General features: G+C 41.0%; 1 protein-coding gene across 2 annotated transcripts in view; it reads left to right on the forward strand.

Moving 5' to 3' along the window:
* LOC137629488 (spermatogenesis-defective protein 39 homolog) overlaps positions 1-14,788 on the forward strand; it is a 194,352-nt gene that overhangs the window by 82,239 nt on the left and 97,325 nt on the right. For both annotated transcript variants that reach the window (XM_068360822.1, XM_068360821.1), the window contains exon 3: positions 1,189-1,363. In XM_068360822.1, the coding sequence (XP_068216923.1) occupies positions 1,189-1,363 (175 nt within the window). The remainder of the gene's footprint in view (positions 1-1,188; positions 1,364-14,788) is intronic.

Consider the following 14,788-nt stretch of genomic DNA (forward strand, 5'->3'; position numbering starts at 1 on the left):
TTTCTTGAGAAGCGCCGAGGTTAAAGGTTGTGATGAGGTCCTTTAGTATGGGTTGCAGCCCTTTATACTTCAGCACCTCAGAGTCGTTCAGCATCCTAAGAGGACCGCTACGCTCAGTAAGGAAGACGTACTTAATAAAGGCAGAGTAATGGTTCAAGTCGTCTTCCTTACCAGGTACTTATTTATTTTATGTTATTTTTGAATAACTAATAAAATAAAATACGGGATACTTAGCTTCTTTGTTAACATGTATGCTGGTCTCCACCCACCACCCTGGATGTGAATCAGCTACATGATCATCGGGTAAGATTAATATTGAAAAATGTTATTTTCATTAGTAAAATGAATTTTTGAATATACTTACCCGATGATCATGATTTAATTGACCCACCCTTCCTCCCCATAGAGAACCAGTGGACCGAGGAAAAAATTGAGGTGGTGTTGACAAGAAGTACTGGAGTACCTGACCACAGATGGCGCTGTTGTGTACACCCCCACCTGTATAGCGATCGCTGGCGTATCCCGACCGTAGATTTCTGTCGGGCAACAGAGTTGACAGCTACATGATCATCGGGTAAGTATATTAAAAAATTTATTTTAATGAAAATAACATTTTTCATTTTCTCCTTCTACAAAATACCCATTGGCTTTCTTCTGTTCCCTCCTTTATAAGAAAATGTTAATAAGAAAAAATTTACCTCTAACCCATGCCCAATTTTTTAGACGTACATTTAATTTAAAAACAGATTGTGTACATGCACACATAAAGTTGATACTGTATACTGTACAGTGTATTATTCATAGAGACATATCTCAACTTATATCAAACATTTGGAGCATAATAATTTGAGCCTTGCTGGTAGTCTTTCATTACACCAGAGCAATTCTGCGCGTTGCGGAATAGTCTCGTTCTTACAGTACTTGTCCTTCCAAAATATGCATACAAAGGGAAATTTTTGCTTGCAGACCAATACAGTACAGTACAGTACTAGTAAACTCAAATTTTGTACTCGTACACCCTATGATGATTTGCTTGTATTCAAAGTTACTTGTAAACCGAGGTATACTGTATTCATATTGCTGAAAGAATTTGAGGTGAAATACATTACTTTACAGAACTTGGAGAAACCACTTTTTTGAAGATTTGCATTGATGTCTTTTGTAATGCATATTTTTTTTCTATTCCAGAGTGATGTTAACTGGACTGGGCAGTCATCACATGACTCAAGTTTCAAAAGCACAAGTATTAAATCATATGACGACAACAGTAGAAGTACAAAAGCTGATTTGTCTAATTCTGCTAGTATTATCGACAACATCACAAGCACTGGTAGTTCATATTTATTATCAGATAGGGGTTCTGGTAAGTACTGATTATTATCTCTGCCAACAAAGTTGGAAGGAGATTATGTTTTTGCCCCTGTTTGTGTGTTTGTTTGTTTGTGAACAGCTTCCTGGGCATAATTTTAATTGTAAAGTAATGAAACTTGCATGGATTAACTGTTTTGTAAAAAACTGGAAAAGATTAAATTCTGGAAGGTCAAGGTCACAGTCAAGAAAAATGTCCAATTCACACAATTAGCCATAAGTTTGGACATCATTGTCAGAGACTTCAAACTTTCATATTTGAGTGTATAAAAATCTATGCCAATTAATACCTGTTAAGGTTGAAGGTCAAGGTCGAGTCCAAAGGTAAGGTCCAGCGAAAGGTCAAATACCGGTCATCAACCATATGGGCACGATTTTAATTGTAAAATAAAGAAACTTATCGGGATTTTAAGCTGATTAAATTTTGAAAGGTCTCGGATGAGCAAAATGTCCAAAATCAGTCCAAAATGTCGAGAAATAAGCTACCCTATCGGAGGTCTGCGCTCTACTGAGTGCCTCTCTAGTTCTCCATGTGATTATATTTAGGCTGAAATGGAAATGAAGGGTTGATATATACTGTAGTACTGTATGTGCAACACAGTATATTAATTTATTACAAATGATAGTATATGGCCTTTTGTTGATGCTATTTAGGAATGAAGCTATTATTGAAGAATTAATTTAAGTAAATTAGGTAATTGGATAGTTATTTGGAGGAATGCCTGTATGTAAGTATTAAACTTAAGTAGGGAATGAGAGAGACTTCTCTGAAGACAGTTTAGTCCCTTTGCAGTTCTTCTCTTGACTATGATATATCATCATGAACAATACTGTACAGTGAACCCTCGTTTATCGCGGTAGATAGGTTCCAGACCCGACCGCGATAGGTGAAAATCCGCGAAGAAGTGACACCATATTTACCCATTTATTTAACATGTATATTCAGACTTTTAAAACCTTCCCTTGTACGTAGTACTGTTAACAAACTACCCTTTAATGTACAGAACACTTAATGCATGTACTACAGTACCCTAAACTAAAACAGGCACAAATATTAAAGGCGATTTTATATCATGCGTTTCCTAAACACGCTATAAAGCACGATAAAAAATAACAACCAATGTTTTGTTTACGTTTCTCTGATCGTAATGAAGAAACAAACGCATTTAGTGTACACATCTGTGTATAGGTTATAGTAAAACCAATCTGTCGTGGCCGCTGAGACGATATCTGACCCACTGTATAGCGTACACGTGTCAAAATAATTCAACCACTTTAAGGAAAAATGAACGCTGTAGTTAGACTCTAGTCTCCAAACTGAGTGAATATGTTAAACCGTAGCCATTTTATGACAGATGTCCTTCCTTTTTTTATTAATCCCACAGGATTAACCAGAGGTGGCTACGATTAGCCAGAAGTTAAATCCGGTCTCTCTCTCTCTCGCTCTCTCTCTCTCTCTCTCTCTATATATATATATATATATATATATATATATATATATATATATATATATATATATATATATATATATATATATATATATATATATATATATATATATATATATATATATATATGTATGTATGTATATTTATTTCATAAGGTGAGGTTTCCATTTTTACAATGGTAATTGGAACCAACTACATTTTTTTTTCTCAAAATTATAATCCCAGGTTATTTGCCAGTTTTATCCTACCAACTTATTAAGACTCTGGCACATGGTGAGTTTTAAATTCAATTGACCAGTAAACATCTTAGAGGTCACAAGGGTAAATTTACCAAGCAAAGATCAGTGAGCCATATTTATTCCCCTAAATAGCTGATCTTGGGGTGTAAAATGCAGTGCTTGAGTTTGCTCAAGCTATCAAACCTAAACGATGGAAACCAAACCCTGTACAGTATCCGCCCGTCCGAATCCGCAAGTGTTCCTGAAAGAACAGTAAGTCGAATAATCAAAAGGGACGAATTCCTCAAGAAGAATGGGGAAAATCTAAATTTCTAGGAAAAAAAACAAAAAACAAAAAAAAACATTATCCTCGTGCAGTGACTGCTCTAGACGACTTCTACAAATGTGTTTTAGGAAGAATTTTAAGAACCATATTAAAATTTTATATGCGTAAGAAAATCACCAATGAAAAACTACTGGTGGAAGCTAAAGAAAACGTTGCATTCAATGGATGCAAAGTCTCTAAGGAAGTGCTACCTGATATAGAGAGAACGAAGATTAACTTGACTTTTCCTTTAAGAAATCCTAATCGTATAAGCTGAAAGAACATTGAATGACGGATGTGTCCCGAACACCACAAGCACGGAGATCGGCAGTGAAAGATAAGTATCTACCAAGGGCAGAGCAATTAAGAAGATTCATAAAGTCTTGCCTTTAAGAGACCCCTTCCTGGTTCATTATAAGCATTGTTTATGCTTGGTTATCTCTTATCAATATATCTATCTATTTACCTATGTAATATATATATATATATATATATATATATATATATATATATATATATATATATATATATATATATATATATATATATATATATATATATATATATACATAAAGTATATATATATATATATATATATATATATATATATATATATATATATATATATATATATATATATATATATATATATATATATATTGTAGAGATGATGTTATTTAGCCGATCTTATGCCAGCAAGGTCAGTTGTAAACAAAGGATGAGGGAAAATAGGATTCTCGCCCTTATATTACTGTTAATCACTTAATCTGCCTTTATTGTTGTTTTCAAAGGTTTTCGACTTGTTTCTAAAGAGTGATTCCATCAAGGAAAAATGAACTAAATATTTACGCTCGGACTCTATACTTTCTGCCAAAGAGCTCTTCTCAGCGGCCACCACAGAATGGTTTGACTATAGTTTTTGCATCGATTATATTGATTATACAGTATGTTGATTTTGTTATTACCAATGTTTTACTTAATTTTTCTTAGGACTTCCAAATGAAATGTTTTTCTTTATGACGCCGCCTGAAATGACGGCGTCATAAAGTACGCTCAGTAAACAACCACGCTCAGTAAACAAAGAAGGCATTTAACGCACATGATGAAAGTGATAAATAATGATATTTACAGTAAAAGCTTTTAGAAAATATGTTATTACAAATATTATTTACCATATCTATATAAAATCATACAGTACATACTGTACGTAGCAAAGCAGGAAAACAATTTACGAGAGAGAGAGAGAGAGAGAAAGAGAGAGAGAGATTGTTTTACGTACGTAAATGTAAATTAAAAAAAAAAAAATATGATAGGTTACAACATGTATATTCTTCAGACTTTTAAAACCTTCCCTTTAACTTAATGCATACAGTTCTAAACTAAAACAGGCACAAATATTAAAATGTTAGAATATTAAAGTAAAAAATAAAGATTGTTACTGTACTCACCACGAAAGAATTTCAAGAAAAACTTGAATGATGATGGCGATGAATTTGCTGCACAGTAGAAATAATGATGATGAACCTGATGATGTCTTCTACTGTGCAGCCAATGGTAGTATTTTACGTCTCTTCAGACGGAGGTGTCTTTTCCTAGGACACCTCTTCAACTTCTTCCTGGGAAACAAGCAGGAGGAACTGGCTCTTTTTTTGCGAGGCTGGAAGAACATTGTGATTGGAAGTTGCTGCCGCTGCTTCTTTTTTTGTTCTAAGAGCATCCTGTAGGGAGTCATGTCTTCATCGATCTTGTTGCAGAATTGCATAGACCGAACCATATCCTCGTCCCACTCTTGCAACATTTCTTTCACCTCCTTTATATGGTTGCAGACCTTGGCAAGCCGTTCTAATGTTAAGTCCGATTCTTCGACATTTTCTTGGGTCTCTTCCTGTGTTTTGCTCTCTTCTTTACTGGCCGATTTCGTCAGGTCTTCTAGGTCTGCGTCAGTTAGCGGCTGGGAATGGCAGTCCAACAACTCGTCGACGTCTTCAGTCGTCATGTCGCCAAACCCGTCACCTCCAATTATCGCAGCCAACTGCTCAGATTTGCGTATTGCAGAGTGTTGGATTTCAGACAGAGTAAATCCCTCGTCGTCGTAAACAATCTGGGGCCACAACTTCTTCCAGCTCGCATTCACGGTTGCAGGTTTCATTTCTTGCAGTGCCTTCTGAATGTTCTGCAGGCACGTGGCTATGGTGTACTGCCGCCAGTACACCTTCAAATTAAAATCTTCATCCTCATCTTCTTGGGCAGCATCCACACACGCAGCGAGGTCCGCCAAGGTATTCTTCGTGTAGAGGGCCTTGAACGCCCTGATAACCCCCTGGTCCATCGGTTGAATTAATGACGTGGTGTTGGGTGGCAGGAACTCAACCTGAACGCCCTCACGCGACAGGTCAGTTGCGTGTCCACCAGCGTTATCCATAAGGAGAAGGATCTTGAATGGCAAGCCCTTCTCTAAGAGATACTGACTGACTTGCGGGATGAAACACTGGTGGAACCAGTTGGAGGTCAGCATCTTCGTAATCCATGCTTTTGGATTATGCATCCAGTACACGGGAAGAAGATTCTTATTTTTATTTTTCAAAGCGCGAGTATTTTTCGACTTACATAAATAAGCCCCGGCTTTAGCAAGAATCCAGCAGCATTGCCACACATCACGAGGGTAACGCGATCCTTGAATGCTTTAAAGCCAGAGGCTTTGGCTTCTTCTTTGAACAGGAAAGTTCGCGACGGCATTCTCTTCCAAAACAAGCCGGTCTCATCCATATTAAAGACTTGTTCCGGCTTGTATCCACCTTCGGCGATAATATTCTTGAACATCTGGTTCACGTAAGTTTCAGCAGCGGCAGTGTCAGCGGAAGCAGCCTCGCCATGCAGGGAAACGCTTTTCAGGGCGAAGCGTTTCTGAAACTTCGCGAACCATCCTTTGCTGGCGGAAAAACGTTGTTTCTGAGGCTGGGAATCAGTGGATGTCCCTGGTTGAGGTTCACCTGCATCATCATCTTCTTCAGCATGGTCGCCATCATCGACTTGAGGTTCCTTTTCCGCAAAATTCTCATACAAGCTCAAAGCCTTTGTTCGGATGGTGTTCGTATCCAAGGCTATGTTCTTCTTCCAGCAGTCAGCAATCCACACTGCTAAAGCACCTTCCATGCGTACGATCGTTTTATTACACGTGGTAACGACTCGCTTCGCTGATCTGCTAAAGGTGATGGTAGCCGTCTTTCTAATGTTCGCCTCGTCCTTCTTGATATAGCGAACGGTGGATTCGTTGACTCCAAAATGGCGGGCTGCAGCCGGGTAACTTCTACCGTCTTTTAACATATCGAGAAGCGTCACCTTCTCAGCAATCGTCATCATCTTTCGGTGGCGTTTAGGCTCACTACCAGCCTTAGCAGAAGCAGAACGCTTGGGAGGCATTGTACAGTAGGGTTTAACAGAAAGTTCAACAAAAAGTTCAACTTAAAACAGTCACGCACAGCACAGATTAAAGTCCACAATATCTTAACATCTACACAGCGATACGGCGGGAGACAAAGTGACCGCGAATACGTAGATGCTGCGGGTTGGAGATGCGGGCAAAATACCAATCACAGTTTAGATAACAAAACTTGGGTTCTGATTCGTCATCTATCAGCGCTTGAACCAATCACAACCCGTCTTATATGCTACGTAGGTTACCAATTCAAAATACCCTACGTATACTGTACAGTAATAATAATAATAATAATAATAATAATAATAATAAATAATGATAATAGTAATAATAATAATAATAATAATAATAATGATAATAATAATAATAATAACAATAATAATTTTAATAACAACAACAACAATAATAATAATAATAATAATAATAATAATAATAATAATAATAATAATGCAGCTTTACGTATGCTATTTTACGCTTGTTTTGTTGTAGGATATGTCTCTCTCTCTCTCTCTCTCTCTCTCTCTCTCTCTCTCTCTCTCTCTCTCTCTCTCTCTCTCTCTCTCTCGTACGCTTATTCGAGATGTGATTTTTGCAACAAAGAATATTATTGGATGCAGTACTACGTACGTATACATACAAAAGATTCAGGGGAAAAGATGCGCATCCATTACATTTGTAGTACAGTAGTAGCCATCAGCAGCCTTACACCATTCTCATATGGTATGACTGCATCTGATTTGCGTTTCATGTTTGATTTAATTTTACTACGTACTGTATACAGTACTGAATTATCGTATGATCACATTCTCTTTTCGTGTTTTATTTCTTTCTGTGCTGAATTATATGTCATATGTAATGCAATGAACAATCAGTAAGAGCAGATATTACTAATTACAGTATTAATGGAATTACAGGTAACGAAATATCATATTTGGGGTCTTCAGATATCGCGGTATTTTCGAAATTTCCGGAAAATCCGCGATATGTATATATATATGGGTTATGAAAAAAACCCGCGAAGTGGTGAATCCGCGAGGGTCGAACCGCGAAGTAGCGAGGACTCACTGTATTTCTTTTTCTGTGTTGCACTTGCATCAGGATGATTATATGCACTAATAGCGTTTGATATTTTGGTGGTAGGCTGTTTCCAATCTATTTACTTATTCTTTTTGTGCAATGCACATTATTTGTTTAACCTACCTCAGATTAGTTATATTTCATTTGGAGGTACAGTGGTATATTGTTGCTCAACATTAGAGTGTTCCAGAATATTCGCCATTACTGTAATTCACATTAACTGCCAAAAATTATGAGTACCAAGAGAATTTACTCCATAAGGAATATTGTAGATAAAATTAATTCATTCCAGACCCCCAGAGAATCCAAATTGCTGTATGAGATATTATATGCATTAATGGAGTTATCTAAACACTGAATTAATATATGAAATTAAATTGAATGAATTCTGAATTAATATATGAAATTAAATTGAATGAATTCTGAATTAATATATGAAATTAAATTGAATGAATTCAAATTTAACTTCACTTTACCAGCACTGACAGGAATTGATGGACTAAGTAGGTGATGGTGAGGAAGGTGTGAAGAGAAGCCTTACATCGCTATAAAGGCCACTTGTGTTTTCAAACTATCAAACCAACTATAACTAGGTTTAAACACTTCACTACTATCACCACTCATTCCAGGCTTAGTTGTCTGATCAACCTGCACTCATTTTGCTTTTTCACAAATGAAGGCATCAGAAATACTACCAGTTTGATACCACATATATTTTGCTATTGCTTTACATTATTATTTTTTTAGCCTAATTGGGATGTTGACTATTTTCTATGTTGTTCAGCTTTTATCACTAATCTTTTTAGAACCCAAGGTGACTTATAGTATATGCACAAAAACATTATTATGAATATAGAAAAATGCTGAAACTTTACGAAAAGTATCGCTGGGATGTAGAATGTGCTACAGCTACAGAGGAACAGATGCTTTGCTTTGTTTACAGCAAAAAAGGTAATTCATGTGGTGCATATCGGCACCTACAACTTTTGCCAATTACTGCGCATAACAAATGGGACGAGGAATTCCAAGACAATTTTTTCAATATTAAACTTACCCGATAATCATGTAGCTGTCAACTCTGTTGCCCGACAGAATTCTATGGAGGGATACGCCAGCTATCACAATACTAGAAGGGGGTGTTCTTACCAGCGCCACCTGTGGCCAGGTACTCAAGTACTTCTTGTTGACACCTCCTCAATTATTCCTCTGTCGTGCTTCTGACAAGACGTTCTGGGATACGCTTATGTTCTTGGAGTATTTTCACGACTTTGGTGAAGTATTTCTCTTTGATTTCGGCTGTCGCTTTACTGGAAACTTCTATATTAGCTTAGTTAGCTTTTGGAATTAATTTGATTAATTATGGTGACGAAGAGAGTATGAACTCTCGTTCACCTTTCAATGGCCGACCCTTCCCTTAGACGGAAGTGTTGGTGTCTAAGAGAGTATAGACTCTCTTTCTTAATTTTGCTTAACAAAAGTTATAGATTTATTTTATATCTCTCCGCCTCTTATAGGCCTCTTCGATTAACTTCCTTTTATTATAAACTTATTAAAATTAATTTTTATATTTGTTTATATTCGACCTTCCTAATAGTAGGCGGTCTTTTCTTGGTACCGAAGTTAATTATCGTGAGCCCGTCATTTCGGTTTTACCTGTTAACATATTATGCTATTTTAAGGTCTTTGAAAGAATTTCTTTGATAGTCTCGTATTTTTTCAAAGTTGAACTAACGTTTTGTTTGTCTCGGCAGTTGTTGACGTTCAGAACTTTTCAACTTGCACTCTATCGTTACGATAGAGAAAGAATGTTCACGGTTTCACATTGCAGTAAAGAGTAACCGTTTCTAGCGTTTTGTTCATTCTTTCTTAACTTAATGGTTTTGATCCTAATAAGGAACTTTTCTTTTTGGGAAATATTTCAGTTTTTTCCTTTAACAATAATATGTTTTAACGATATATATGATTGGGCTCTTCTCTCAGGTTCTAAGTCAAGAGAGAGAGAGAGAGAGAGAGAGAGAGAGAGAGAGAGATAGAGACGGAGGGAGAAAGAGGATAAACGTTTCCCTCAAGCCTGCCAGGCGTACGAGTAACGTCGTTATCGTTTTGCTCTTATCCCTAGTCTCTTTAGGGGAAGAAACTAAACGTTTCTAGAGTGATCTAGTGTTTAGTCTCTTTCCAGCCACTGAATTTTCTTTCATTAGATTTTTCTGTTACATTGTAATTCTGTTTTCGCAATTACTAACTTTTGAGAAGGATAGAATTGCGTGTTTCAGGTACAAACCACTTAAAGTTTCGAGTTCAGTGAAATAAGTGCAAACAGAAATCAAAGTGATAAGTGATTAGTGCAAAGTATGTCAGTGTTATGCGTGAGGGTACTTTTGTGCGCGCCAGTCGTCCTCCCAGTCCGGGACCTCTTGCAAGCTCCCAAGCCCAGGGGAGAAGCAATGTCGAAGGGCATAAGGGTTCGGCAGGCCTTGATCGGCGCACAGAAGTATCCTCGGTGGTTGTGGGCGTGTCTTACCGAGACCGTCACTCCCACCCGCAGACGATTGAGCCCTTATTTTGCTCGTCTGCAGAAGAGATTTAGAGGAGAAAATAAAGGCAGAGTTACGCTGGTCTCAGGTCTCAAGACCTCTTAAACGTAAAGTCCAGACCTATGCCAGACGTACGAAGTAAAGTTCAACAACCCGGATGCAGTCATTGGGTTAGCTCTGTCTCTCCTCAGTCATCAGTTTGTCGGGCTGAGAGTGCGCCTACACTCCCCCCCCCTATGCTCGCTCCGCCTGATCGCAGTACCACCTGCCAGGCGTACGATGTTGTGGACTCTACTACAGTCCATGCAAGCACAGCTTTCGGACCTGATGCGTGAGTGTCGTGCTGAGAGTGTTGCACCTCCTCCTCCTCCTGCACCGGTGGTGCACCAACCGCCTGCACCCGTTCAGCCTGTGCTGCACCCGCCTGCACCGGTGGTGCACCAACCGGCTGCACCCGTTCAGCCTGTGCTGCACCCGCCTGCACTCGCTGCACCCAGTCGCAGCACCATCTGCCAGGCGTACGATGTTGTAGACTCTACTACAGTCCATGCAAGCACAGCTTTCGGACCTGTTGTGTGAGTGTCGGGCTGAGAGTGTTGCACCTCCCCTGCACCCGTTCAGCCTGTGCTCAACCCGCCTGCACTCGCTGCACCCAGTCGCAGCACCATCTGCCAGGCGTACGATGTTGTAGACTCTACTACAGTCCATGCAAGCACAGCTTTCGGACCTGTTGTGTGAGTGTCGGGCTGAGAGTGTTGCACCTCCCCTGCACCCTTTCAGCCTGTGCTCAACCCGCCTGCACTCGCTGCACCCAGTCGCAGGACCATCTGCCAGGCGTACGATGTTGAACCTCTTTCTGTGTTCGCTGTTCCCAGTGTTGTTCAGCCTCAGCCTTCTTTAAGGCAACCTTCGGTTTGGGATCAGGAGGATTACCCCACTCTTCCTCCTCCTCCCCTGGCTGCTCCACCGGTGGTGCAACTCTCGGTGGAGGTACAACCTCTTCCACCTGTGAGTCAGTCTCCTCAGCTGCTGCACCGAGCTCAACCCGTGCACCCTGATTCTGCACCTTCCACTGTTGTTGTTCCAGCTCGTTCTGACTCTGCTGTTCAGCATACCTTACCTCCATTTTCTAACCATGGCAACAATATGAATCATGAGTTATGAATGTAAGGTAAACATTATGTTGATTTTTAAATCCCATGCAAGCATGCATAAAGCACTCTAGCACTGGTCATGGAATTTCTGAGAAATGTTAAACGCCATGCACACGCTCTGCTTTCCTTACAGCAGGCTCTGCTTACAGCAGGCTCTGCTTACTACATGCTCAGCATTCAGCATGCTCTGCATTCAGCATGCTCTGCATACAACATGCTCTGCATACAGCATGCTCTGCTTTCAGCATGCTATGCATACAACATGCTCTACATACAGCATGCTCTGCATACAGCATACTCTGCATTCATCATGCTCTGCATACCTTACCGCATGCTTCTCAACATATCTTGGGTTGTTGCCAACTCACTAGACTGTCAAGCAGTTTCATAACATTGCCTTCTAGTCTGCTGCTTTTGCACCAGTGAACCCTCACTCAGAGAACTTAGCTTTTCTAGGATAAGGTCCCTGTAGATGAGAAAGTTCTTTTCTCCCTCCTTCTGATATTCCCTTGAGGACTTTGTCATTTGGAGGGAGCCTTTAGCTGCATAACCTCTTATGGACTTTTATTTAAGCATAACATGCTTACAGGGAAGGTAATGGTTTCACTTCAGCCGCTAATCCCGTCTGTTACCACACCTGCTCCCATAGACCTTGAGCTGTGTTGCATGACATGCAGTCCAAGCTTAGTCCTTGTTAGAGGATTTTTGTTTACGGAGTCAATGTGTCACGGGGAAGACGTTCAACAACCAACAGAAGGGACTTGTTGTGACGCAGTGCGGCAACCTCAGCAACCCGTTAAGGAGTTGTCTGTACGACCCAGATAGTCTAGACAGATTCGGGTTGTCACTGTACTTCCTCGCTTGCCCATGATTGTCAGTTTACAGACTGTGCAGCAGTATCATGATCTTGTGTCCGGCTCCGTCAGACGACTGGCTTTTAAGAGCTCCCACAAGTCGTCGCTGTCTGGAGATTTTCAAATGGACTATGGATCTGACCAAGGAACTGGGCCTCCTGGTCAATTTTGAGGAGTCTCAGCTCGTTCCATCCCAGACCATTGTTTCCTTGGGTATGGATCTTCAGAGTCGAGCTTTTTGGACTTGTCCGTCGGCCCCAAGGATCTTCCAAGCCCTAGAATGCATCCAGAGCATGCTGAGAAGGAACCGATGCTTAGTCAGGCAGGGGATGAGTCTAACAGGGACACTTTCATCGCTGGCCCTGTTCATCGAGTTAGGGAGACTCCACCTCCGCCCCCTTCAGTATCATCTAGCTGCTCACTGGATAAAGGACATGACGCTAGAGACTGGCTCAGTTCCTGTTTCCGAAGAGATGAGGTCTACTCTAACGTGGTGGAAGAACAGCATTCTTCTCAAGGAAGGTCTACCTTTGGCTGTTCAGACCCCCGACCACCGTCTCTTCTCGGACGCATCGGACACGGGCTGGGGTGCGACACTGGACGGACAGGAATGCTCGGGAACATGGAATCAGGAGCAAAGGACACTTCACATCTATTGCAAGGAGTTGTTGGCAGTTCATCTGGCCTTGATAAACTTCAAGTCCCTCCAGCTTACAAGGTGGTGGAGGTGAACTCCGACTACACCACAGCCTTGGCTTACATCTCCAAGCAGAGAGGGACTCATTCGAGGAAGTTGTTCAAGATCGCAAGGGACCTCCTCATTTGGTCAAAGATCGAAAGCTCACGCTGGTAACGAGGCTCATTCAGGGCGATATGAATGTCATGGCAGATCGCCTCAGCCGTAAGGGTCAGGTCTTCCCCACAGAGTGGACCCTTCACAAGAATGTTTGCAGCAGACTTTGGGCCCTGTGGGGTCTGCCAACCATAGTTCTATTCGCTACCTCGATGACCAAGAAGCTCCTCTTGTATTGTTCTCCGATTCCAGACCCAACAGCAGTTCGCGTGGATGCCTTTCTGCTGGATTGGTCCCATCTCAACCTGTATGCATTCCCGCCGTTCAAGATTGTCAACAGGGTACTTCAGAAGTTCGCCTCTCACAAAGGGACACGGTTGACGTTGGTTGCTCCCCTCTGACCCGCGAGAGAAGGGTTCACCGAGGTACTGCAATGGCTGGTCGACGTTTCCCAGGACTCTTCCTCCTAGAGTGGACCTTCTGCGTCAACCTCACGTAAAGAAGGTACACCCAAACCTCCACGCTCTTCGTCTGACTGCCTTCAGACTATCGAAAGTCTCTCAAGAACTAGAGGCTTTTCGAAGGAGGCAGCCAGAACGATTGCCAGAGCAAGGACGACATCCACTCTCAGAGTCTATCAGTCTTAATGGGAAGTCTTCCGAAGCTGGTGCAAGGCCAATGCAGTTTTCCTCAACCAGTACCACTGTAACCCAGATTGCTGACTTCCTGTTACATCTAAGGAACGTAAAATCCCTATCAGCTCCTACGATCAAGGGTTACAGAAGTATGTTGGCAGCGGTTTTCCGCCACAGAGGCTTGGATCTTTCCTCCAACAAAGATCTACAGGACCTCCTTAGGTCTTTTGAGACCTCAAAGGAACGTCGGTTGTCCACTCCAGGCTGGAATCTAGACGTGGTCCTAAGGTTCCTAATGTCATCAGGATTTGAACCGTTCCAATCAGCCTCTTTTAAGGACCTCACATTAGAAACTCTTTTCCTCGTGTGCTTAGCAACAGGTAAAAGAGTAAGTGAGATCCACGCCTTCAGCAGGAACATAGGTTTCACATCTGAAACGGCTACATGTTCCTTGCGGCTCGTTTTTTTTTGGCTAAAACGAGCTTCCTTCCCGTCCTTGCCCTAAGTCGTTCGAGATCCCAAACCTGTCCAACATGGTGGGGAACGAACTAGAGAGAGTACTTTGCCCTGTTAGAGCTCTTAAGTACTATTTAAGAAGGCCAAAACCATTACGAGGACAATCAGAAGCCTTATGGTGTGCTATCAAGAAGCCTTCTCTACCAATGTCTAAGAACTCAGTTTCTTACTACATCAGGCTTCTGATTAGAGAAGCAAATTCTCATCTGAAGGAAGAAGACCTTGCTTTGCTGAAGGTAAGGACACATGAAGTGAGAGCTGTGGCTACTTCAGTGGCCTTCAAACAGAACCGTTCTCTGCAGAGTGTTATGGATGCAACCTATTGGAGAAGCAAGTCAGTGTTCGCATCATTCTATCTCAAAGATGTCCAGTCTCTTTACGAGTACTGCTACACCCTGGGTCCATTCGTAGCAACGAATGCAGTAGTAGG

Source organism: Palaemon carinicauda, chromosome 37, assembly GCF_036898095.1.
Source record: "Palaemon carinicauda isolate YSFRI2023 chromosome 37, ASM3689809v2, whole genome shotgun sequence".
NCBI lineage: Eukaryota > Metazoa > Arthropoda > Malacostraca > Decapoda > Palaemonidae > Palaemon > Palaemon carinicauda.